This window comes from Suncus etruscus, chromosome 7 (assembly GCF_024139225.1).
Source record: "Suncus etruscus isolate mSunEtr1 chromosome 7, mSunEtr1.pri.cur, whole genome shotgun sequence".
NCBI lineage: Eukaryota > Metazoa > Chordata > Mammalia > Eulipotyphla > Soricidae > Suncus > Suncus etruscus.
Genome location: NC_064854.1, coordinates 121,636,192 through 121,658,848, shown reverse-complemented (window position 1 = coordinate 121,658,848; position 22,657 = coordinate 121,636,192). Strand labels below are relative to the sequence as shown.

General features: G+C 50.3%; 2 protein-coding genes across 2 annotated transcripts in view; both read left to right on the top strand.

The window, feature by feature from the left end:
- Nucleotides 1-4,406: 4,406 nt before the first annotated feature.
- LOC126014052 (cytochrome b-c1 complex subunit 1, mitochondrial) lies at nucleotides 4,407-16,799 on the top strand. The gene is made up of 13 exons (XM_049777367.1): nucleotides 4,407-4,520; nucleotides 4,767-4,907; nucleotides 10,510-10,596; nucleotides 11,390-11,519; nucleotides 11,711-11,909; nucleotides 12,708-12,787; nucleotides 14,176-14,291; nucleotides 14,476-14,619; nucleotides 14,708-14,868; nucleotides 14,960-15,045; nucleotides 15,261-15,349; nucleotides 16,123-16,198; nucleotides 16,590-16,799. Exons 1-13 carry the CDS (start codon nucleotides 4,452-4,454, stop codon nucleotides 16,652-16,654), a joined length of 1,443 nt encoding a protein of 480 aa, XP_049633324.1. The 5' UTR covers nucleotides 4,407-4,451; the 3' UTR covers nucleotides 16,655-16,799.
- A 4,163-nt stretch (nucleotides 16,800-20,962) lies between these two features.
- The window catches only part of COL7A1 (collagen type VII alpha 1 chain), a 30,713-nt gene continuing 29,018 nt past the window's right edge, over nucleotides 20,963-22,657 (top strand). The window contains exons 1-2 of the mRNA XM_049777291.1: nucleotides 20,963-21,047; nucleotides 21,439-21,619. Coding sequence (XP_049633248.1) covers nucleotides 20,963-21,047; nucleotides 21,439-21,619 — 266 coding nt within the window. The remainder of the gene's footprint in view (nucleotides 21,048-21,438; nucleotides 21,620-22,657) is intronic.

The following is a 22,657-nucleotide window of genomic DNA, read 5'->3' as shown; positions in this document are numbered from 1 at the left end:
GGGTGCTGGGATTCAAACCAATGACCTTCTGCATGAAAGGCAAATGCCAGGGCCCAGAGAGATAGCACAACGGCGTTTGCCTTGCAAGCAGCCGATCCAGGACCAAAGGTGGTTGGTTCGAATCCCAGTGTCCCATATGGTCCCCCGTGCCTGCCAGGAGCTATTTCTGAGCAGACAGCCAGGAGTAACCCCTGAGCATCGCCCGGTGTAGCCCAAAAACCAAAAAAATGCCTTACCTCCATGCTATCTCTCTGGCCCCCTTCCTTCTTGTCTTAGTGGAGTTCTTTTTTTTTTTTTCTCCCCACACCCACCCCATCCCCCTTAGTGGAATTCTTAATTTAGAAAGGTCTGGACACTTAGATCCACACTGCCTTCTAAATCTTGCCTTTTCCAAGCCAAGGAATAGTATTCAGGACCTTGTGCTTAGCCAGTCTTCCTTTTTTTATTGTTGTTGTTGTTGAGAGCCACACAGATTGTGCAGGGATTGGGGTAACTAAGGGCCTCCTGCAGTTTTCAAGGGACCATATTGTGACAATTACCAAACTGGGCTTCCAGCTCTGAGCTCCATTCTTTGCATATTTTTTGTTTGTTTTCTGAGATCATATCTGGTGGTGCTCAGAACTTCTTCCTACCTCTGCACTCAGAAATGACTCTTTTTTTGTTGTTGTTTTTTGTTTTTCTTGGGTCAAACCTGGTGGTGTTCAGGGATTCCTCCTGGCTATGCACTCAGAAATCACTCCTGGCAGGCATGGGGGGCCATATGGTATGCTGGGATTTGAATCACCCTCTGTCCTGGATCAGCTGCGTGCAAGCAAACACCCTACCACTGTGCTATATCTTTCGCCCCAGATCACTCTTTTTAAAAAAATTTTATTTTACTGAAACCATGTGGTTTACAAAGTCCTTCATAGTTGGGTTTCAGACATACAATGAATCAGGGCGACTCCCACCACCAGTTTCAACATCTCTCCACCAATGTTTTCAGAGTGCATCCTCTGTGCTACCACCCTTTGTCCCTACTCTGTACTACCCTACTGCTGTGCTATTGTTCAAGGCTTCCCTATTTTAATTTTTTGGTTTTGGTCACACCCGGCAGCGCTCAGAGGTTACTCCTGGCTCTACGCTCAGAAATCACTCCTGGCAGGCTTGGGGGGATCATATGGGATGCCGGGATTTGAACAATTGTCCTTCTGCATGCAAGGCAAATGCATTACCTCCATGCTATCTCTCCTGCCCTAGGCCTCCCCTATTTTTATCTTTTACATAGGGTACCCCACCTTTTTCATAAAACCTTGGGACACACATTACTTTGTTTTACCTCATATTTTTGCAATCTTCTATAAAATTAGTCTTTGTGTGTGTGTATGTGTGTATGTATGTGTGTGTGTATGTGTGTGAAAGCCACACAGGTTGTGCAGGGATTGGGGCCCCTAAGGGCCTCCTGCACTTTTCAAGGGACCATCTTTTATAAAATTAAGGGACAATAAGGAAGAAAGAATGGGGGCAGGAACCAAATGGTCTCAGGTACACTGGTGGAGAAAAAAAGGACAGAAGAGGTAGGCGGCTGAACTGAACTGGAAGCCATTGAATTATTTAACCCACACTATTCTGCACTTTGTATGAGACTGAGAGCAGTGATGATGATATCTGCAAACTCAGTGATGATGGCAATGTCTGTGTTGATACCCTCACATCAGCTACAGTTCAAGCTCTGTTTGGACATACAGATGATGATGAGGAGGAGGCATCCAGTTTTGAAGGATTTTAACCTTTGTGATTTAGCTTAATTACATGCTAAGCCACTATTTTATGCACTTTATTTAACGTTTTAAAGTTATTGTTGTTAGTTTACAGTTTTTCTTTAGCATTAAATATTGAAAAACATTTAACCTACCGCCTCCTCAATTATTGTAATTGTTCTGGGTATATGTTTTAATTTTTGGAATTTACCATTGGCTGCTGCATTTTCCACCTTGGTTTATACTCAAGTCACTAAGTTTCCCAGTTTTTAGAGTAACATTGGGGGGTCGGCTTATACTCGGGTCAGCTTATATGCGAGTATATGTGGCAATAGGGGAAGGACATATACAACATAGACATTATGTGCAACACAGATAGCGATTAGACAGACACAGTGGTGGTCTACACACACACAGACACTGAAGATAGATCCATAGGTTGGAGTTGAAAAAGTGACCCAGATGGAATGGGTCAAAGCACTTAAAATATATAAAGCTGGTAGGTCATATGGAAAGGTTTTCCAATTCCTAGGGAAATCATCATTCGTGATGGCAAACTTTGCTGAAAAAAGGCTTCTGGGGAAATAAAAGACTTCTGGGTTAGAATATAGAATATTCTTGGGGCCGGAGAGATAGCATGGAGGTAAGGCGTTTGCCTTTCATGCAGGAGGTCATCAGTTCGAATCCCGGCGTCCCATATGGTCCCCTGTGCCTGCCAGGAGCAATTTCTGAGCCTGGAGCCAGGAATAACCCCTGAGCACTGCCGGGTGTGACCCAAAAACCAAAAAAAAAAAAAAAAAAAAAAAAAAAAGAATATAGAATATTCTTTAAACAATCATAATTTTTCAAGTATAGACTACTAAGTAATATGGCGCTCCCTTCGGCAGCATATATACTAAAATTGGAATGATACATAGAATACTAAGTAATGTGTAAGTGAGCACTGTAAAAGAGTCTACACCATGAAGTATCATCTAATGGGTCTTGAGACTTTTTCTAAAAGCAAACCAAAAATGTGGGAATTATTATATAATAGTAAACTAGCTGGAATTGAAAATAACTTGCAACAACATAATTAATGATTGAGCACTGTAGCAAGAGTGTATGGCATGCAGTTGTCTTTTCCAATGGTATCTATGGACATAGACATTAGATCATATTAGCAGGCATAGTCAAATAATAAATAAATATATTAGAATATTTGTCAAAACCTCAAAATGAGTACTGTATTTGGAGTTTAATATAGCACTCTAGTGCGAAACTAGAGCATCCAACTTATATCTCCAAGAACAGCTGTGAATAAAAAGATTAAAAAGTTATTACAGGAGCCAGAGCGGTGGCATAAGTGGTAAGGTATCTGCCTTGTCCATGCTATCTAGGACAGATGGCAATTCAATCCTCCGGCATCCCCTATGGTCCCCCAAGCCAGGAGCGATTTCTGAGGGCATAGCCAGGAGTAACCCCTGAGTGTCACTGGGTGTGGCCCAAACCCCCCCAAAAAAAGTTATTACAGAGAAAAAAAGGTATTACAGGGGTCGAAGAGATAGCACAGGGGTAAGGCATTTTCCTTGCATGCGGCCAACCTGGGACAAACCCGGTTCGATTCCTGGCATCCCATATGGTCCCTCAAGCTTGCCTGGAGCGATTTCTGAGCACAGAGTCAGGAGTAACCCAAGAGCATCGCCAGGTGTGGCCTAAATACCAATTAATCAATCAATAAACTGCTTTAAAAAAGTTATTACAGGGTCGGAGCGGTGGCACAAGTGGTAAGGTGTCTGCCTTGCACGTGCTAGCCTAGGACGGACCGCGGTTCAATCCCCCGTGTCCCATATGGTCCCCCAAGCCAGGAGCGATTTCTGAGTGCATAGTCAGGTGTAAACCTTAAGCATCACAGGGGTGGCCAAAAAACCAAAAAGTTATTACAGACATATTAATATTAAGACACTAAAACATTCTTATAGTGAGAACTGTAGTGGAGCCCATAGCTTCCAAATGCATTCTGCACCTGTGGTTAAAAGCATTAGTACATTATTATAGACCTCTATAAATAAAAAGCAGTTATTTGAATACCTGCTCAATCTAAATAGCTGTATTCATTGCTGCATGTCTCTTCAAGTATAAAAAAGAATATAAGTTGCTGGAGATTTCACAGATGAGGTGGAAAGTTTTGAAACTTTTATTTTTCTTTCTGGTTTTTGGGTCAGACCTGACCCCGTTCAGGGCTTATTCCTGGTGCTAATTTAATCCCAGGAAGTTCAAACTGTAGCACCCCTAAACCGATGAGAGGGGGGCGGGGAGAGGAGGGGGAGAGGAGAGAGAGAGGAGAGAGAGAGGAGAGAGAAAGGAGAGAGAAAAAGGAGAGAGAAAGGAGAGAGAGGAGAGAAAGAAAGGAGAGAAAGGAGAGAGAGATGAGAGAAAGGAGAGAGATGAGAGACAGACATTCGGCCTCCTATCTGTCAAGTAAGAGTGAAGTCAACCCTAGGCCTCCAGCCTCCACCTCCATCCATCCTTCCCTGCCCCTGGTGGACCAAGACAAAAAACACACCAACAGCCGCACGAACCAATACTCCCATCTTCCGCTAGGGGGCGATGACAGACCGCCCCCAGCTTTTCTGCACTGCGCCTGCGCGAAGAGTGCACTGCGCCTGCGCGGAGACGTCGCGGCATTGTCTGCGCGTGCGTGGTTCGGCTTTCGGCCCCAGGACAGAGAAAATGGCGGCCTCCGCTGTGTGTCGGGCTGCAGGAGCCGGGTCGAGGGTATTGCTGCGCACCCGCCGCTCGGTGAGTCTCCGGGCGAGATCGCGGGGCTGTGGAGCGCGGGACTCGGGGGGACGGGGTCCGGGAACGGGCTGTCAGCAGCCCCGGGTGGAGCATGCAAGGGCTGGCGAGGTCAGGCTCAGGGCCGTGGGAAGGTCAAGGCCTGGGGCCTGCACGGGCATCTGTTTTTTGGGGCGCGCTGGGGACGATCCTCCTTCTCGGGGACCCCGAAATCACTCTCAGTCCCGACTGTGTCTCCTGACCCTGCAGCCGGCCCTGCTGAGGACACCCGCCCTGCGCGGGGCCGCCTCCTACGCCCAGGTCCTGCAGAGCTTGCCCGAGACCCAGGTCAGCCTGCTGGACAACGGGCTTCGAGTCGCTTCGGAGCAGACCTCGCAGCCCACCTGCACGGTGAGTCTAGGAAGGCACCTCCATCTTGGGCCCAGGGGTGTGTGTGTGTGTGACCTTGGGCTAGTCCTGGGTGCATTCTGCTGGGCTCATCTCTCACCGCTCGAACCCTGACCCCCTCGGATCCTAGAGTGTTGGGCCAAGGGTGTGTGTGTGTGTGTGTGTGTGTGTGTGTGTGTGCGCCAAGGGTGTGTGTGTGTGTGTGTGTGTGTGTGTGTGTGCGCCAAGGGTGTGTGTGTGTGTGTGTGTGGGCCAAGGGTGTGTGTGTGTGTGTGTGTGTGTGTGTGTGCCAAGGGTGTGTGTGTGTGTGTGAGAGAGATCGACCTTGGGCTAGTCCTCGGTACATTCTGCTGGACTGGTCTCGAGCTGTCCGAACCCTGTCCCCCTCGGCTTCTTCTTGAGGCCAAGAACACAGAGATCCTGTATTCCCTCCTTGACAATGAGGAAAAGTGGGTACAGAGACTTGGAAGTGGTTGCCAGTTTCTTCAGAGTCCCAAAGATAAATTCTGGTTAGACCAGAAGTCCTCACAATTGGGGCCGGAGAGATAGCATGGAGGTAGGGCGTTTGCCTTAGCATATAGAGGGACGGTGGTTCGAATCCCATATGGCATCCCATATGATCCCCCTCTTGAGCCTGCCAGGAGTGATTTCTGAGCGTAGAGCCAGGAGGAACCCCAGAGTGCTGTTGGGTGTGACCCAAAAAAACAAACAAAGAAAAAAGAAGTCCTCATAATTGACTCAGGAATTAAAACAAAACAAACTTCGCGATCAATAAACAGATATAAAAATTTTTTCAGAAGTAATCCTTTTTCAACCTCAGACTGTGTGAGTTAAATGGTTTTATTGATAAACTCAGATTTTTAGGAAGAAACAATGTCCCATTGATATAGCTTGGTACTAAACAACAAGAAATTATAGACATTTGCCTTACTACCAGAAGGTTGTGTAAACAGACACTTAAAGAAGCTTGGTGAACAATGCTGTCTTTTGTGAACCTTCAGGTCGGGATTTTACAGGGCCTGGAGTGATAGTACAGCATGATGTGGTGCCAAAAATAAACCTAGGTTTCCAGGGCCAGAGTAATGGTAGGACATTGCCTAGGACATGCGGCTGACCTGAGATTAATCTGAAGCCTCCCATAATGGCCTGAGTACGGCCAGGTGTGACCCAAACGAAAAAGCAACTGAAAAACCTCCTAATTTTCCAGCATGCAAAACATGGGCTCAGCCCTTCAAACTATCTCTCAGCCCCTCCACGTCTGATTTTTTTTATATACAGTATACATATAAAAAACTTGTTTTGTTTTGGGGCCACACCTGGCATTGCTGAGGACTTACTCCTGGCTCTCTGTGCTAAGGGATCACTCCTGGCAATGCTTAATGTGAAACCAGTGAATTGAACCTAAGTTGGCCATATGCAAAGTAAATGCTACAGCGGCGCAAGGCTGAGAGGGCCCTGTACTGCAAGGCTCACAGGGGCCTGTGGGACCCAACTGCCGAGTAGAGCCTCAAGCCCTCCCAGGGATGCCAACTTATAGGAGAGAAAAGAGAGAAGCGAAACTAAAAACACCTTTTATTCGTCCTGGAATCTGAAGCTTACTACTGCTGACCAGTGGTTTCAGAAAGAGGGAGAAAGAGTTACCTGGAAATTCACCAGCCAGAGGTGGTCGGGGGAGGCCCTGGTACAAAAAGGAAAGACTAGGAAGTAGATATAAACCACACAGCATTTCTCTGATGCTTTATCTCTGCCTGCGCCAACCTCCCTCTCCCCCCATGAGCCAGCAGGCACCGCCCTGGTTATTTTCTCGGGCCCCCTTTCAACAGTCCAAGTTTTTCTTTTTATAGTGGCATGACAAGGGGGCATGTCCGGGGTGTATGTCCAGGTTCAACAGTAATTATACTGGGGGTATTCAAGGGCGTGTCAAAAGCCCAATTGCCATAAAAATGCCTTACTCATTGAGCTATATCTCTGGCCCCTGGTTAAAAAAAATATTGGGGGGAGAGGTTGGACCACACTGGTGGCATTCAGAGATTACGTCTGGCTCAGAAATCGCTCCTGGCAGGCTCTGGGGACCAGATGCCGGGAATTGAACCTGGGTCTGTCTTGGGTCGTCATTGTGCAAGGCAAACGCCCTACCACTGTGTTATCACTCTGGCCCTAAAATATATTTTTATTAGCTATGAATGAATGAAGACTGACTCCTTAGTGTGACAAAATATTCAATGGATACACCAATAGTCTCATTTCTTAATTCTTAGGATAAAGTCACCAGAATAAAAAGCTTTTAGAAAGGAGTAAATAACTCAGTTGCCTACAAAAAAGGGGCAAAGAATCAACTGAATAACCTGTAAGAATTTCATACGGTGACTGGAGATACTCAGTGGGTCAGGCGCTTGCCTTGCGTGTGACTCACTGGGGTCAGTCCCCAGTACCCTATACCTTAGTTTTCTCAGGACTGCCAGGAATGTTTCCTGAGCCAAAACCAGGAGTAGCCCAAACCTCTGTTGGGTGTGGCCCATTGTCCCTCCCCCTCCTTTTCATGTAATGATGGGACCTTGTGAACATGCTAAGGTAGAGATTTCCATAGGTTTGCTTGATAACCAGCTAGAATATAGAGCAGGGGTCTCAAACTTGTGGCCCACGGCCGGCCTTCAAATATCGCATTATTCATGATTAAAAATCGCATTAGTAAGAAAAATATCGCATTAAACATTCGCATACCCCGAGCAGTTTCATTCGGGGTATGCAAATGTTTAATGCAATTTTTTTGTGATTTTTTTTTTCCTTACTAATGCGATTTTTTTTTTTTTTTTTGGGTTTTTGGTTTTTGGGCCACACCCGGCATTGCTCAGGGGTTACTCCTGGCTGTCTGCTCAGAAATGGCTCTTGGCAGGCACAGGGGACCATATGGGACACTGGGATTCGAACCAACCACCTTTGGTCCTGGATAGGCTGCTTGCAAGGCAAACGCCGCTGTGCTATCTCTCCGGGCCCAGTAATGCGATTTTTTATTGCGAATATTCGGTAAGCGAATAATCGCAAATACTTTGCACCTAGCACGGACGTCATTTCTGCTGCTCCTGCCCGCTGTCCCTTGCATTATCGGAGGCCTATGGGAGAGAAGGGAGAGAAGTTTATTACAGAATTAGATTTTGTCATACCTTCATCATGACTTCATCAAAGCCTGTAGTGAAGAGAAAGATTGATGATGAGCACAGACAATTTCAGGAAAAGTGGGAGACGCAATATTTCTTTGTTGAGCACAGGGGCATCCCCACATGTTTTATTTGCTCAGAGAAAGTTGCGGTGCACAAGGAATACAACTTGAAACGCCATTATTCAACTAAACATGCTGAGAAATGTGCAAAATATCAAGGAAATGAGAGTGCCAAGCGGGTTGTCAGTCTTAAAGCATGGCTAATGAGGCAACAAGATTTCTTCAAGAAAGCAACCAAAGAGAATGTTGCATCCGTCAAAGCTAGTTACATGGTTAGTGAGATGATTGCTAAGGCAGGGAATCCATTCACAGAAGGAGAATTTGTTAAAAAAAATGTATGTTACAGGCTGCAAGTATTATCTGTCTGTAAAAGAAAGGTCAGTTTAGCCAAAATCAGCCTTTCTGCCAACACCGTGGCAGAGCGCATTTCTGACATGTCAAGTGACATTTATCATCAACTGTCTGAGAAAGCCAAATGTTTTTTTTTTTTTTTTTTGGTTTTTGGGCCACACCCGGCAACGCTCAGGGGTTACTCCTGGCTATGCGCTCAGAAGTTGCTCCTGGCTTGGGGGACCATATGGGACACCGGGGGATCGAACCGTGGTCCGTCCAAGGCTACTACAGGCAAGGCAGGCGCACCTTACCTTTAGCGCCACCGCCCGGCCCGAAAGCCAAATGTTTTGATGCATACGCTTGACGAGGGCACAGATAAAACAGACACTGCACAACTCACAATTTTATGTCCGTGGTGTTGATTGCAATTTTGAATTGACAGGAGCTGCTCACAATAATTCCAACGCATGGCCAGACCACCGCTAATGAGATATTTCGGCATCTGTGTGATGCCATTGAGAATGCAGGTTTGCCATGGAAGAGGTTTGTTGGAATAATAACCGATGGAGCGCCATCGATGACAGGGAGGGAAAATGGACTGGTGGCACTTGTTCAAAAAAAAAAAAACTTGAAGAGGAGGGTGTAGAGAAGGCCATTGCTCTTCACTGCATTATTCATCAGCAGGCCCTTTGCAATAAATGCTTGCCATGTGAGAATGTGATGCCTGTTGTTGTGAAATGCATCAACCAAATAAGATCCAGGGGCTTAAAGCACAGGAGGTTTTGTGCTTTTTTAGAGGAAAATGGAGTCAGAATATGGAGATGAGCTCTATTTCACCAAGGTATGTTGGCTCAGCAGGAGAAATGTCCTGAAAAGATTTTTTGAGTTGAGAGAAGTGAAAGCCTTCATGGAGAAAGATGGGAATGCTGTTTCTGAGTTGAGTGATCACAAATGGCTCATGGACTTAGCTTTTCTTGTTGACATCACACATAAGCTGAATGTACTAAACAAGATGTTACAAGGCCCGGGGCAGCTTATCAGTACTGCCTATGACAACGTGAGAGCATTCTCCACAAAACTTGTGTTATGGAAATCCCAGCTCTCTCAGACAAACCTTTGCCATTTCCCAGCATGCAAGGAACTTGTGGATGCAGGCATACCATTCAGTGGTGAGAAATATGTCGATGCTATTTTTAAGCTAGAGAAGGAATCTGATCACAGATTTGCAGACTTCAAAAAGCACAGAGCCACTTTCCAAATTTTTGTGGACCCCTTTTCCTTTGATGTGCAAGATGCCCCTCCTGTGCTTCAAATGGAGCTCATTGACCTGCAACGCAACTCTGATCTCAAAGCCAAGTTCAGGGAGATTAGTGGAAAAGCAGACATGCATGGGCAATTTTTGAGAGAATTGCCCCCAGCTTCCCTGAGCTTTCCCGAATGTTCAAGCGCACCAGGTGCCTTTTTGGGAGCACATATTTGTGTGAAGAGTTATTCTCCACATTGAACTTCAGTAAGTCAAAGTACAGGTCTAGACTTAATGATGATCATCTTCAAGCCATACTGAGGGTCTCAACTGCTTCCTCTCTAAAGCCAAATGTGGTTCAGATTTGTGAGAAGAAGCGCTGTCAAGTCTCTGGCAGCAAGGAATAGGCAAAAGATGCCATGTCAGAAGAACTGTTCATGATCTTCATTCAATATTCTATTCATATTCAGAAGAAATAATTAAAACTGTTAATAATGATGTTTGAGGACTTTTTTTGTGTGAAATCCCTTATGCGGCCCTACCTCACCCCGACTTTGCCTCCTGCGGCCCCCAGGTAAATTGAGTTTGAGACCCCTGATATAGAGTTAGAGAGGTGACACCTTGTTAGTCAGTGTTCTGTTGCTCCATGCCTAGGACACATCTGTACCTCCAGTGGAAGGATGGCACAAAGATACTTCTTCTTCCAGAGCCCAGGAGATTCTGCTTGGATCTTGTGCGAGTCACCCAGAATGGGAGAGGAGTGGGGTTCAGGGTGGTTGGTTTGTTACCTTTGTTGGTGACTTCTTATCCAGGTGGGAGTATGGATTGACGTTGGCAGCCGTTGCGAATCTGAAAAGGAAAATGGAGCTGGTTACTTTGTGGAGCATCTGGCTTTCAAGGTGAGCCTCCTGACATATTCCTTTTCCCTAGGAGACAGGACAACTATGCTCTTTGCTAAAATGCAGGTCAAAGAACTTGGCCTCTTAGTCACGGGCTTTAGTTGGGGCAGTCTGGCTGGCATTTCTGGAAGGAGCCACATGGGTTTAGTCTTCTGGGTGATGTAGGGGTGTAGGAGATGTAGAGAGTGTGGCTCCGAAATAGGCATTCCTGTCACTCTAGCTTTGCCAATTTCTCAAGCACAAATTCATATGTGCCCCAGTGTGTAGCAGATGGTACACGTATGCACACCTGGGACCAGGTTTAGGTCCCGGAAAAAGGAGGCCACTAGAGCACATTCATGTGAGTTGTTTCAGGCAAAAGGAAGTGATCTTGCCCAATCCTCTTGATAGAGAGGGAATTCGAGTCTAGACAGACCGTTGAGGAAACAGCCCAGTTATAGCTTTTACCTCTTGGCCCCTCTCCATCCCTATTCTGTTGGCCTCAGTCAGCTCAAATGCTTAATGAGGAGACTCAGAACCTTTCATCTTCAGAATTGCTACCTAGGAATATATCTGTGGTCCAGTTTTGCTGGGACCTTAGCTGTTTATAGTGGTTTTGGGGGACCACTCTCAGTGCTTAGGGGTCACGCTTGACTGTTCAGGTGATCACAGAGGTACTGGCAAGTGAACTTCGGCCTCTTGTTTGTCTGTAAATCATGTGCTCCCTGGCCGTTGTTGGAACCTTAGACTGGGTGGGTGGCTTTCTGGGCCCCCCAAGTGTCTCTCATTGGTCCTTTTGATCATGTGGTTCTAGGGAACAAAGAACCGACCTGGCAATGCCTTGGAAAAAGAGGTAGAAAGCATGGGTGCCCATCTCAATGCTTACAGCACCCGAGAGCACACGGCGTACTATATCAAGGCACTATCCAAGGACCTGCCAAAAGGTAACATTTGGAGGATGGGGCTAGGACCCCAAGGGTGCAGGGATGGGTTCTCAGGAGCCCCTGGTCAGGCCAGAGGATGATGTTATCCTCTATAGGGGCTTAGAGCCAGAGGTGCTAGAGCAGGGTGTGGGGTGGGTTGTGCCATTACCAGTCTCCCGAGGCCCACCTGCTATTGCAAACCTTGCATCCAGCTGTGGAGCTACTGGCGGACATCGTTCAGAACTGCAGTCTAGAAGATTCCCAGATTGAGAAGGAGCGTGACGTGATCTTGCGGGAGCTGCAGGAGAATGATGCCTCTATGCAGAATGTGGTCTTTGACTACCTGCATGCCACTGCCTTTCAGGGCACGCCTCTCGCCCAGGCTGTGGAGGGGCCGAGTGAGAACGTCAGGTGAGGAGTGTGGTGTAGGGAGCCTTTGGGGTTAGGCATTGGTTTGTAATTGTAATGGCTGGTGCCCTGCTGCTCTCTTAATCCCCACATGTGGAGGCATTTTTGTTTTTTTTTGTTTTTGTTTTTGTTTTTGGGCCACACCCGGTGGTGCTCAGGGGTTACTCCTGGCTGTCTGCTCAGAAATAGCTCCTGGCAGGCACGGGGGACCCTATGGGACACCGGGATTCGAACCAACCATCTTTGGTCCTGGATCGGCTGCTTGCAAGGCAAACACTGCTGTGCTATCTCTCCGGGCCCTGGAGGCATTTTTAAAGATGCTATGTGATCTTTTGAATCTTTGTATTTGTTAGGGGGCCATATCTAGCTCCCGTAGCTCTGGGAGCTACTGCTGGCATGGCTCTGTGCTCAGGGCCCACTCCCTGGTAGTGCTGGGGTTGAAACTCAACTATCTGTATACAAAGTACGCACTGTAGACCTCTGAGTCTTTTAAATGCCCATGATTTTCACTCAAATATGGGGCTTTGTTTTAGGCTGTTTCCAGGTGGTTCTGATAACCTGAGGCAGGGAGCTGGCACCTCCATCCAATGCTGCTTTGTCTTCTTGCCCCCTCCCCCCCCCCAAGAATTCAAATGTTACCTGAGAGGACTCACCCTGCCCTCCTGACCCAGAGATGGGAAGGGAACCAGGGTTATGCTAGGCTGTGCTCTCCAAAGAAGTAGTGTCTTTCCTATCTCCTCTGTGCTGCTCTCTGACCCGAATCACACTTGGAGGAGGGGTAAACCTCTGTACGTCTTGCAGGAAGCTGACTCGTGCCGACCTGACTGAGTACCTCGGCAGACACTACAAGGCCCCTCGCATGGTGCTGGCAGCAGCTGGAGGTGAGAGGAGAGGTGGGACCAGCTCCTTGAAACCCTGTGGTGAAGGGCATGCGGAACCTGCCTTGGTCTCCTGGTGCTAAGCATGGGGTTGTTCCCTGCTGAGACCTCTCTTCTGTGTGTGTGACCTGGGCTCACTAGAACCAGTTGTAGTGACCTTGCTGGCATTGGCTCACCAGGTGAGGTAGGAACCTGCGCTGCCACCCATGGTTTGGCCACATGAGGGTGCTGTTCCTCTGCTGTAGTTGGACCTCAGCGGGGGTTCTGGGCTTTCTAGGCCCAATCCTTTATTGGTCCCACCCTTGCTGCAGCCTAGGAAACCCATTTTGCAGGCTTGGGTCACCCAGATGTGTGACACTGACTGTTTGGTGCCTCACCTGAAAGTTCCTTGAACAGAAGGCACAAGAGGGAGGGGGTATTTAACAGGGAGCTCGGGTAGAGGTTGGAAAGAGCCTACATTTGAAAGATACCATTTGGAAAGATCCCCTGCCACATGGTGGCAGCAGACACCAGAAGCGGAAGGGTTGACTAGTTTATAGAGGGCAGGTAGGTATGCATGCCCTGTGTATGGCCTTGGCTGTGGGGAGGCTGATGAGAAGAGCTGTGTTTGTACCCTTGAGGACAGCAAACCTATGATAAGGAGTAGACTGAGCTACTGGTGGGTCAGACTGTGTTGAGTTCAACCAGACTCGCTCAGTGAAGGAAAGAACAGGCTGAGGCACCAGCAGGAATCACAGTGCTCGGCAGCCAGGATGGGAAGGTGTCGTGGATCCCTGCAGACTTCAGATTATAAATGTCCTTAGCTCTCAGGGACCCCCGGGATGAACCAGAGTCCTGCAGTAGCACCTCTCATTTGCCAAGCACCTCAGGAGTAGCAGCTAGGACCTGAGGGGAGAGTAGAGTGACGATGAAAGGCAGGGCAGGTGGCCCAGTTAGTGTCCAGGGAGCTGGGACTGTGCCCTGTGGGAACCTGACCGGTCAAGAACAGCATGCTTCTGCTTGTGGCAGAGGGGTTGGCAGCTAGTCAGTCAGCCTTGCACAGAGTTTGAGACTTCCCCCTCCCCTCTCGATGTTGTGGTTTTCTCATGTTTCCCACAAGACTGGACACAGGGGCACCTCCCCTTAGCCAGTGCCTTAAACTCAGCTGATCTTTTTTTTTGGGGGGGGGATGTCAATTGCTCTGGGCATTGTATCTGTATGTAAAGCATGTGCCGTGCCACTGAACTCTACCTGGCATGCTCAGGACTTCCTCCTTCCTGGATTGTGCTCAGGTGTCACTCTGATAATGCTCAGGGACTTGGCAATTCAAGGGGTGGAAAAGGGTTAGCTAGGTAAGGCCAGCACCTTTACCCCTGTGCTCTGTCTGGACCCTACATCGTGTGTTTTGACAGGAGTGGAGCATCGGGAGCTTTTAGACCTGGCCCAGAAGCACTTCAGCAGCGTCTCCGGTACATACTCAGAGGACGCTGTGCCTGCTGTGACTCCATGCCGTTTCACTGGCAGTGAGGTGAGTGGGCTGGTGGCCAGGCATGGTGGTGTGCTAGGAGGACCCTTCTGTGTGATGCTTGTCCCTAGGACTCCAGTGCTGCCGCCTGGAGGGGCCCACTGCTGCACCACATGCATATGCCTTGCCCCAGACTTTCCTGGTCACCAGGCAGTCTTTCCCTCAGCCTTGTCATGCACTGTTTCAGATCCGCCACCGGGATGATGCCCTGCCTTTGGCTCATGTGGCTATTGCGGTAGAGGGTCCTGGCTGGGCCAACCCTGACAATGTGACTCTCCAAGTGGCCAATGCCATCATAGGCCACTATGACTGTACCTATGGGGGCGGCAAGGTGAGTGCAAGTATTTTGCCTTCAGCAGCAGGGTGCTATGGGTTCAATGTGGACATGGAGCTGTGCTGAGCACCCTTGTCCTTGGCAGCACCTGTCCAGCCCCCTGGCTTCAGTGTCCGTGGCAAATAAGCTGTGCCAGAGTTTCCAGACCTTCAACATCTGCTATGCTGACACTGGCTTGCTGGGTGCACACTTTGTCTGCGACGGCATGAACATCGACGACATGATGTTCTTCTTGCAAGGCCAGTGGTGAGTGCTTAGTACTGCTGGGGGCCTGAGAGACAGAGACACGCTTTAGTATGGGCCCAGTGCCACCATGTCATCCCCTTCTCCGCTTTAGGATGCGTCTTTGCACCAGTGCCACGGAGAGCGAAGTGGTCCGGGGCAAGAACATCCTCAGAAATGCCCTGGTGTCTCAGTTGGATGGTGAGTCCTGTGACTCTGTGGCTCTGTGGGCAGGTGGCAGTGGCAGTTTCATTGGGGTACATTCCTGAGACTAGAAAAGATAACTTTGAGTTAGACCAGGCAGGGTGGACTAGAGCAGCAGCTGGTGTTTGCAGGAGTGGCAGCTGGGGCCAGAGCAAGGTTAGCAGGGGTTCTGGGTAGGCTGTGGACCTGTACGCCTGTCCTCATCCTGATAGGCACGACTCCCGTGTGTGAGGACATCGGACGCAGTCTCCTGACTTATGGCCGTCGCATCCCTCTGGCTGAGTGGGAAAGCCGGATTGCGGTAACACGGGCTTCTGGGGTGTTCTGGAATCTTCACCTGACAAACTTAGAGGGCAAGGAATGCGGCCCAACTGCATAGCGGCAGCCATGTTGCCCTGGCAGCCATAAGGCACAGAGGTGGCATAATGGGAGGGAAGGGCCCAGGCACTTAGGGTTGGGGTCTGGGTGGGATCTGGGAGTCTGCAGCTGGAAAAGACTAACCACCTTGCCTTCTGGGTGAAGGCCCCACATGGTATACACCAGAGGTCCTCAAACTTTTTAAACAGCATAGTTCACTTCCTCCAGTCTGTTGGAGGGCCAGACAATGCTTCTAAGAAAAAAAAAACTGTGAGCAAATTTCTATGCACACCACACTTATCTTATTTTGAAGTAAAAAAAAAGGGGGGGGGTCAAATACAATGTTTAAAACAAAGAACAAATTAAATCAACAAGCCAGTATTTCATTGGGAGCTATGGGCCTGATTTTGATGGGCCATAGTTTGAGGATCCCTGCTGAGACTGCGAGGAGGAGCCGAGAGACAGAAAAAAGAAGGGGAGTTGGAGCATGTGGGCACACATCCCACACGGGCACTGCGGGCCAGGACGAGTCTTCCGCTAAGCGGGACAGGCAGTGGCAACGAAAACACTGGCTGCTGCATAAATGTCCTCAGTGGGCCGCATGTGGCCCGCAGACCCTAGTTTGAGGACTCTTGGTATACACGAAAGTTTTTGGTCCACTAATGTTGGCTGGTGGCTCCCTAGAGGCCCATGACTCACTGTGCCCCTGTTCTGCAGGAGGTGGATGCAAGTATGATCCGCGAGGTCTGCTCCAAGTACTTCTATGATCAGTGTCCTGCAGTGGCGGGATACGGTGAGTGGCCTACAAGCCTGCTCTTTGTCCTCTTTGGACCCCACCCCAGCCAGCATGTTGAGGCCCCCAAGAGTCTGAGCCCAAGAGCCTGGCTGCCAGGGAGTTCTTGCTCAGAAAACTTGTCCCAGCAGCTCCCTGCCTTCCTGCCAAGGTGCCTCCATCAGTGCCCCACTCCCGCCAGGTAACGGATACCTGCACAGGTGGGGTGGGGCTCCAAGGGCAGAGCATGAAGGGACAGGCTCGGCAGCCCTGCGGGAATGTGATCTTCCCTCTTTCCACTCAAAGCCTGTCTTGTACTGCTCTGAGCAGCTCCGAGTTGGGTGTGGCGGGGGGCCAGGTGTCCCTGCACAGGCCAGGGGCCCCACCCTGACGCCCTGCCCTATCCCTACAGGCCCCATTGAGCAGCTTCCAGACTACAACCGGATCCGCAGTGGCATGTTCTGGCTGCGCTTCTAGGCATTCTAGGCAAGAAGCCTCTGTAGGCAAGACGGGGGCCTGGGTTGGTTACCCCTGCTCCCCTCGGAATGAGAAACCACAGCACCTCGGCTCCTCAGACCTATGCTGCAAGGGTCTACACAACAATAAAGCCTTGTGTTAAGAACCGTGTTGTCCTTCTTAGTGTTGAATTGCAATCTCCAGGCAGTGGTTTGGGGTTCAGGGACTCCTGGGTCCTCACTCCCTGAATGCTCTGCCTTCCTGAGGGCTGATTCGGCCTCATCAAGGGGCAAGTGCGGGGGCTGTACCACCAGGCAGGAAGCCTTTGATGCTGCAGGGAACTAAGGCCAGATGTTTTCACTTAGCAAGGGGGTTGCTCTTAGTTCTGAGATGATTTGGTTGTAGGAGAGATCTCGATGGGCACTGTGGGCTCATCCCTAGAACTTGGGCTCAGGAGGGAAATAAATCCCTATCTCGGCACCAAGTAATACCCTCCCGTGGTCCTTGGTCCGCCTGGATGGAGCAGAAGACCTGAGGGCCTCCCTGTCTGTTGATACTCTGGATTCTGGGAGGAGGGTAGCCCGGGGCATAGTGTTCCTATTTGCTTTATAACTGCTGCCTGCACGGGCAGGGCAAGAATCCTTTGCCTTCTTGCTGCTGACTCAGGCTCCAAGAATATCTCTGAGCTCAGTGGGGCCAGAGCCCCCTCCCTTGACTAAAGTCTGTCCCTGACAAGTCCCGAGCTGCTGGCCCCAGCGATCCCTTCCCCATCTCCTGAGGCAGGACCTGTTGGAGCTCAGCTGTCTAGTCAGTCCCTCTGCCACCTTGGACCCTGGTTTTTTAGTTGATGGGCAAAATATAGGTGTAGCCCTTCACCCCTTCCCCCAGCTTTTCCAAGGTCAAGATACCTAAATATCTAGGTAAGGCTGGAAATGAGTCAGTTCTGTGAGGAAGGTGCTTGCTGGCAATTATAGTGTCTTGGGATGTGGGTTGGGGGAACATGGGTTCAGAAGTCCTCATAAGACCCCAACTTCACAGTAACAATAACTAAACCAACATTTTTCAAACAAGGGCCTGTAAGGTATCCTGTGGATCTCCAGGATGATAGCCAAATGTTCTAGTACTAATGTCTAGGGACACTAGAGTAGTATGATGAGATAAGGTCGAAAAAGGGTTGAGAAGCTGGCTAAAAATCTCTACAACAGGGCCCGGAGAGATAACACAGCGGCGATTGCCTTGCAAGCAGCCAATCCAGGACCAAAGGTGGTTGGTTCGAATCCCAGTGCCCCATAAGGTCCCCCGTGCCTGCCAGGAGCTATTTCTGAGCAGACAGCCAGGAGTAACCCCTGAGCACCGCTGGGTGTGACCCAAAAACCAAAAAAAAAAAAAAAAAAAATCTCTACAACTCTCATCTCCTGGAGAGATAGCATGGAAGTAAGGCGTTTGCCTTACATGCAGAAGGACGGTGGTTCGAATCCCGGCATCCCATATGGTCCCCTGAGCCTGCCAGGAGCGATTTCTGAGCACAGAGCCAGGAGGAAAACCCTGAGCGCTGCCGGGTGTGAACCAAAAACCAATATATATAACTCTTCCTCTACCCCAGGGCTATTTACTCATATCTACCGCCTTGTGTTGTCAATTAGGAAATATCTGTTGGTGCTTTCTAGAACCTGCGGCCTTTAGTCATTCACTTACTGACCAGACAGAACACAGCTGTGACGGGCCTGGCTTTGGGTGCTTGTAGAGGGGGTGCAGCAGAAGCCAAGTGTGGCCCTGAATTGAGCTGGAGGATGAGGCCTGCTCATTGCACAACTATGCTGCTCTGGGAGTGCTCTTTGAGCTGTTGGGGATGGGGAGCCTGGCCAGTGCAGCCAGGAATGCACCCCCTTTCTCTGGAGACTTGTGGAAGAAGGCCCGGAAGGTGACACAGTAGTGACAAGAATCCCAAGAGTCCATCCAGGGATCCTTAGGCTGGTTTCTGTGGTACCTGGGGGAGCTGCAATGGCAGAACAGCGATCAAGACTATAGGAAGAGCTGGGATGAGCTGTAGAGGGCATAAGTGGGGGCTGTGAGTTGCGCCCTAGACTGCCTGCTGGGAGGCTGACACCCCTTTCTTTAGGGGAGTTCTGTGGTTCTGATGTGGTTTGTCTGGTACTCCCTGAATGACTGTCCCTACTCCAGTGAGAATGAGTGTAGGTTTTGGGCTTGGCCCATTTCTCATACTGTTGCTGTTCAAGAGGAATTGAAGGTCTTGGGGGCAACTCTGTGTCCCTCCCCTGGAAGTTCACGGTGTGGGGATTGGGGTCTTGGGGAATGGCCAAGAAGACAAGGACCTTTAGGTCTAGGTCCTGTGGGTGATAGGACAAATTCAGGGTAGGGGGCTGTTCTGGAGCTCCAGCCTGTGCTTCTGGACATGGCAGGACACATACCTCAGTGTTATGTGGTTATGACTCTGGCCATAACCAGCCACTCTTTTTTTTTTAACCAGCCACTCTTACGGGACATGGGGTCTGAGAACCATTCCTCCCTTCGCCATGGATTCTCAGGGAAAAGCTATGGGGTCCCCTGGTGGCAGTAATGAGTGCATATGCTCTCTGGTCATCCTAGAATTATTCAGGATTTGGAAGATGTCACCTTGGTGTCAGCCCCTATCATGAATGCACATACACCTGCAAATATATTCTGCCCTGGGAGATGGAGGTGTCTGTTGAGTTCCAGGGATGGAAGTCAGGCCAGTTAAGGGCAGAGTCATACAGCAAAGGCAGTGAAGAGTAAGGCAGGAAAAAAAGGAGGGTTGCACTAACAAGCAGAGTAAGGCAGTAAGGAGGGAAAGGAATGAGAAGGCGATAAAAGAATAAAGAGGTGGAAATTACAAGTAGGGCAGGAGGACAGTGACAAAGAAGGAGGGAACCTCTGGATTTAGGCGGGAGGCTGGGTGGAAGGAGAAGGAGAAGGTCAAGAAAAGTTTAAGCTAGTAAAGCAGAGAAAGATAAACACGGTATGATTTAACTCGTGTGGGTACAAAGAAACAAAAAGGAACTAAACAGAATAACAAACTTAGACCAGGGGACAAATAGTGCTTAGCAGAAAGGTGGGGAGACCAGAGGAATTAAGGGTATGGTGTAAGGACTGCAAGAAGAATTCTAGTTGATGATAGGCTGCATAGACAGGGGACACCTGCCCCATCTGTGAAAGTGGAAACCAGTGTCCTTCCACTCCAAAGGAGAGAAGGGATTCAAGGAAGGGTCTCTGGTGAGTTAGGGGTATACCCCGGAACAGTGCAGATCCACCAGTGGGGACACAGATGGAGCGGGTGGGTTCCTGGGACACAAACTGTCCTTGTGGGTGGTCCCCCTCCACATATGGACAGCCCCCTCCTCCTCCACCCCAGCGTTTCATTTTAGGGCTTGGTAAGGGTGCGGGTAGGCAGGGATGAGCATGGAGACATAAACACGACAGATTCCTCCTGGTCTCGGGAATGCTCCAAGGGGGTGGGGGTGTGGGCATGGCTTGGAAGCCATCCAAGGGTGCCCTGGTTTCCCGGCAATGTCCCCCAAAACTCTTCAGTTGCTAGGGCTGGTGACCTGCAAGGAATTAGAAGGTCCCGGAGACAAGAAAAGTCTGAATCAGAGGAGTGGCCGGCGGGACACTTGGCCCGAGGGCTTGTCTGGGCACCCCTATGGGGAGAGCTGTGAATCATCTCCAGCTGCTCCCTCTCTCCTGCTCCCCACCATCCCGTGTCCTCTTTTCCTTCCCCAAGAACCCTGCCCAGTTCCAGTCTCCAACATGGGCTTTACTTGGTGCTCAGGCAGCCAAGAGAGCTGACCCCGAAGGAGGCAGGACAGGACCCCTCACCCATCTGTCTGCCTGCAGGGAACTTCTGGGGATTCCCAGGACCGATAGATAGATAGATAGAAAGTGGGGGGCTTGGAGGGGCCCTAAAGCAATAGTACAGAGGGTAAGGAAGGAAGGCACTTGCCTTGCTTGGGGGCCCATCAGGTTGGATCCCTGGCATCCCATATGGTCCCCCAAACCTGCCAGGAATGATCCCTGAGCGCACTGAGCGCTCTCCCCCCCCCCAAAAAAAAAGTGGGACTTATATTAAAGTGCATTCAGATCCCAGTGGGGGGCGGCGACCTCTGGGACTGTGGGCGGGGGCGTCTTCCCGGGTCCCCGCCTGCAACTCCGCCTCCCGGGTCCTGGGACTTTTTCTGGGCTGCAGCTGCAGCGGTTTGGAGCAGCTGGAGCCGGGGAGCGCGCAGGCAAGTTCGGGTCCGGGTGGGCGCTGGCGGTGCCTAGGGGGGGATCTGACCAGTCCCCAAACACAGGATGAGACTGCGGCTGCTGGTGGCCGCTCTCTGCGCCGGGATCCTGGCCGAGGCGCCCCCCGCGTGGGCTCAGCCTCCGGACCGAGGTGGGCATGCATGGGCAGCTGGGATGCAACCTCTGCGCCCTATAGCCCACTCCCCAACTTCCCCACCCCGACGCCCCAAACCCTCTGGGCGCGCACCGCCTTGCACCAAGCCGCTTCTGTCCTCTTGGAACCCCAAGTTCCAGGCGTTTCCGCACGCCCTGACACCCCACCCCGCACCGATCCCTCCAGGCCCACTTTATTCCCGGGTCCTCATAAGCGCCGGCGACCTCTCCCCATTCAATGTGCGCAGGATGGGGTGCTCCCAGACCCCCTCTCCCACCCAAGCTGGCTCTGGCCTTCTCCCCTCCACCCTCCCAGGGGGTCCCCCACAGTGGGGCGGGCTGGGCTGGCCTCTCCGATCTCTCCCCCTCGTCTCCCCCATGCGCCCCAGTGACCTGCACTCGCCTTTACGCCGCGGACATCGTGTTCCTGCTCGACGGCTCCTCGTCCATCGGCCGCAGCAATTTCCGCGAGGTGCGCGGCTTTCTGGAGGGGCTGGTGATGCCCTTCTCGGGGGCAGCCAGCGCTCAAGGGGTGCACTTCGCCGCCGTCCAGTACAGCGATGACCCAAGGTCAGTGGAGGGGTCCCCAAGAGCACCGCGTCTCCAGCCTCTGCTGGAGAGGCAGCAATCTATCTACCTCCTAGGTGCAGCCAGACTGGTGCCGAGAGGGGAGTTCTGGCTCACTGGATCATTTGGGAAACTCTATTTCCAGTTTTTTTGAGGAATCTGCATATATATATTTTTTTTAAATAAAGGCTGGACTAGATGGCATTCCCACCAGCAGTTGAATGAGCGTTCCTTTCTCGCCACATCCCCGCCAGCACTGATTGTTCTTGTTCTTTGTGATGTGTGCCAGGCTCTGTGGCGTGAGATGGTACCTCATTGTTGTTTGGATTTGCATCTCCCTGATGGTTAGGGATGTGGAGCATTTTGTTATGTGTCTTTTGGCCATCTGTACTTCTTCTCTGAGGAAGGGTCTGTTTGTTTCTTCTCCCCATTTTTGGAAGGAGTGTGTTCTTGCTTACGGTTCGCTCCCCCCCCCCCCCACCATGTTCCAGTCTCCTGACTCATCTCACCGGAGAGCCTGCCTGTTCGTCAAAATCTACATTCACTCACAACTGGTCCATTCTCCTTCCACGATTAACTGCCAGACATATTGTTCCCCAACCTTCACACACGTCACCAACCACCACCACACCAACACTCCAGACCTTTGAAGGACCCAGCCATAGGCAGGGCAGAAGGTAGACCCCGAGGGCCAGAGGTCTACATTGCGCAACTGACCCAAATTTGATCCCCTAGTACAGAGGCAGAGTAAGCTTTGAGCATCGCCATACACACACACACACACACACACACACACACACACACACACACACACACACACCACTTCTTGAGTGGCTGGCTAACCTCAACACTCTCTCTCTCTCTCTCTCTCTTTCTCTCTCTCTCTCTCCCTCTCTCTTTCTCTCTCTCAGGTTTGGTCCCCTGAGTACCACCAGGAGTAATTCCTGAGTGCAGAACCAGGAGTAACCCCTGAGCATCACTGGGTGTGGCCCCCAAACCCCCCCCAAAAAAAAAGAATGCTCAACTTCTATACCCTATTTT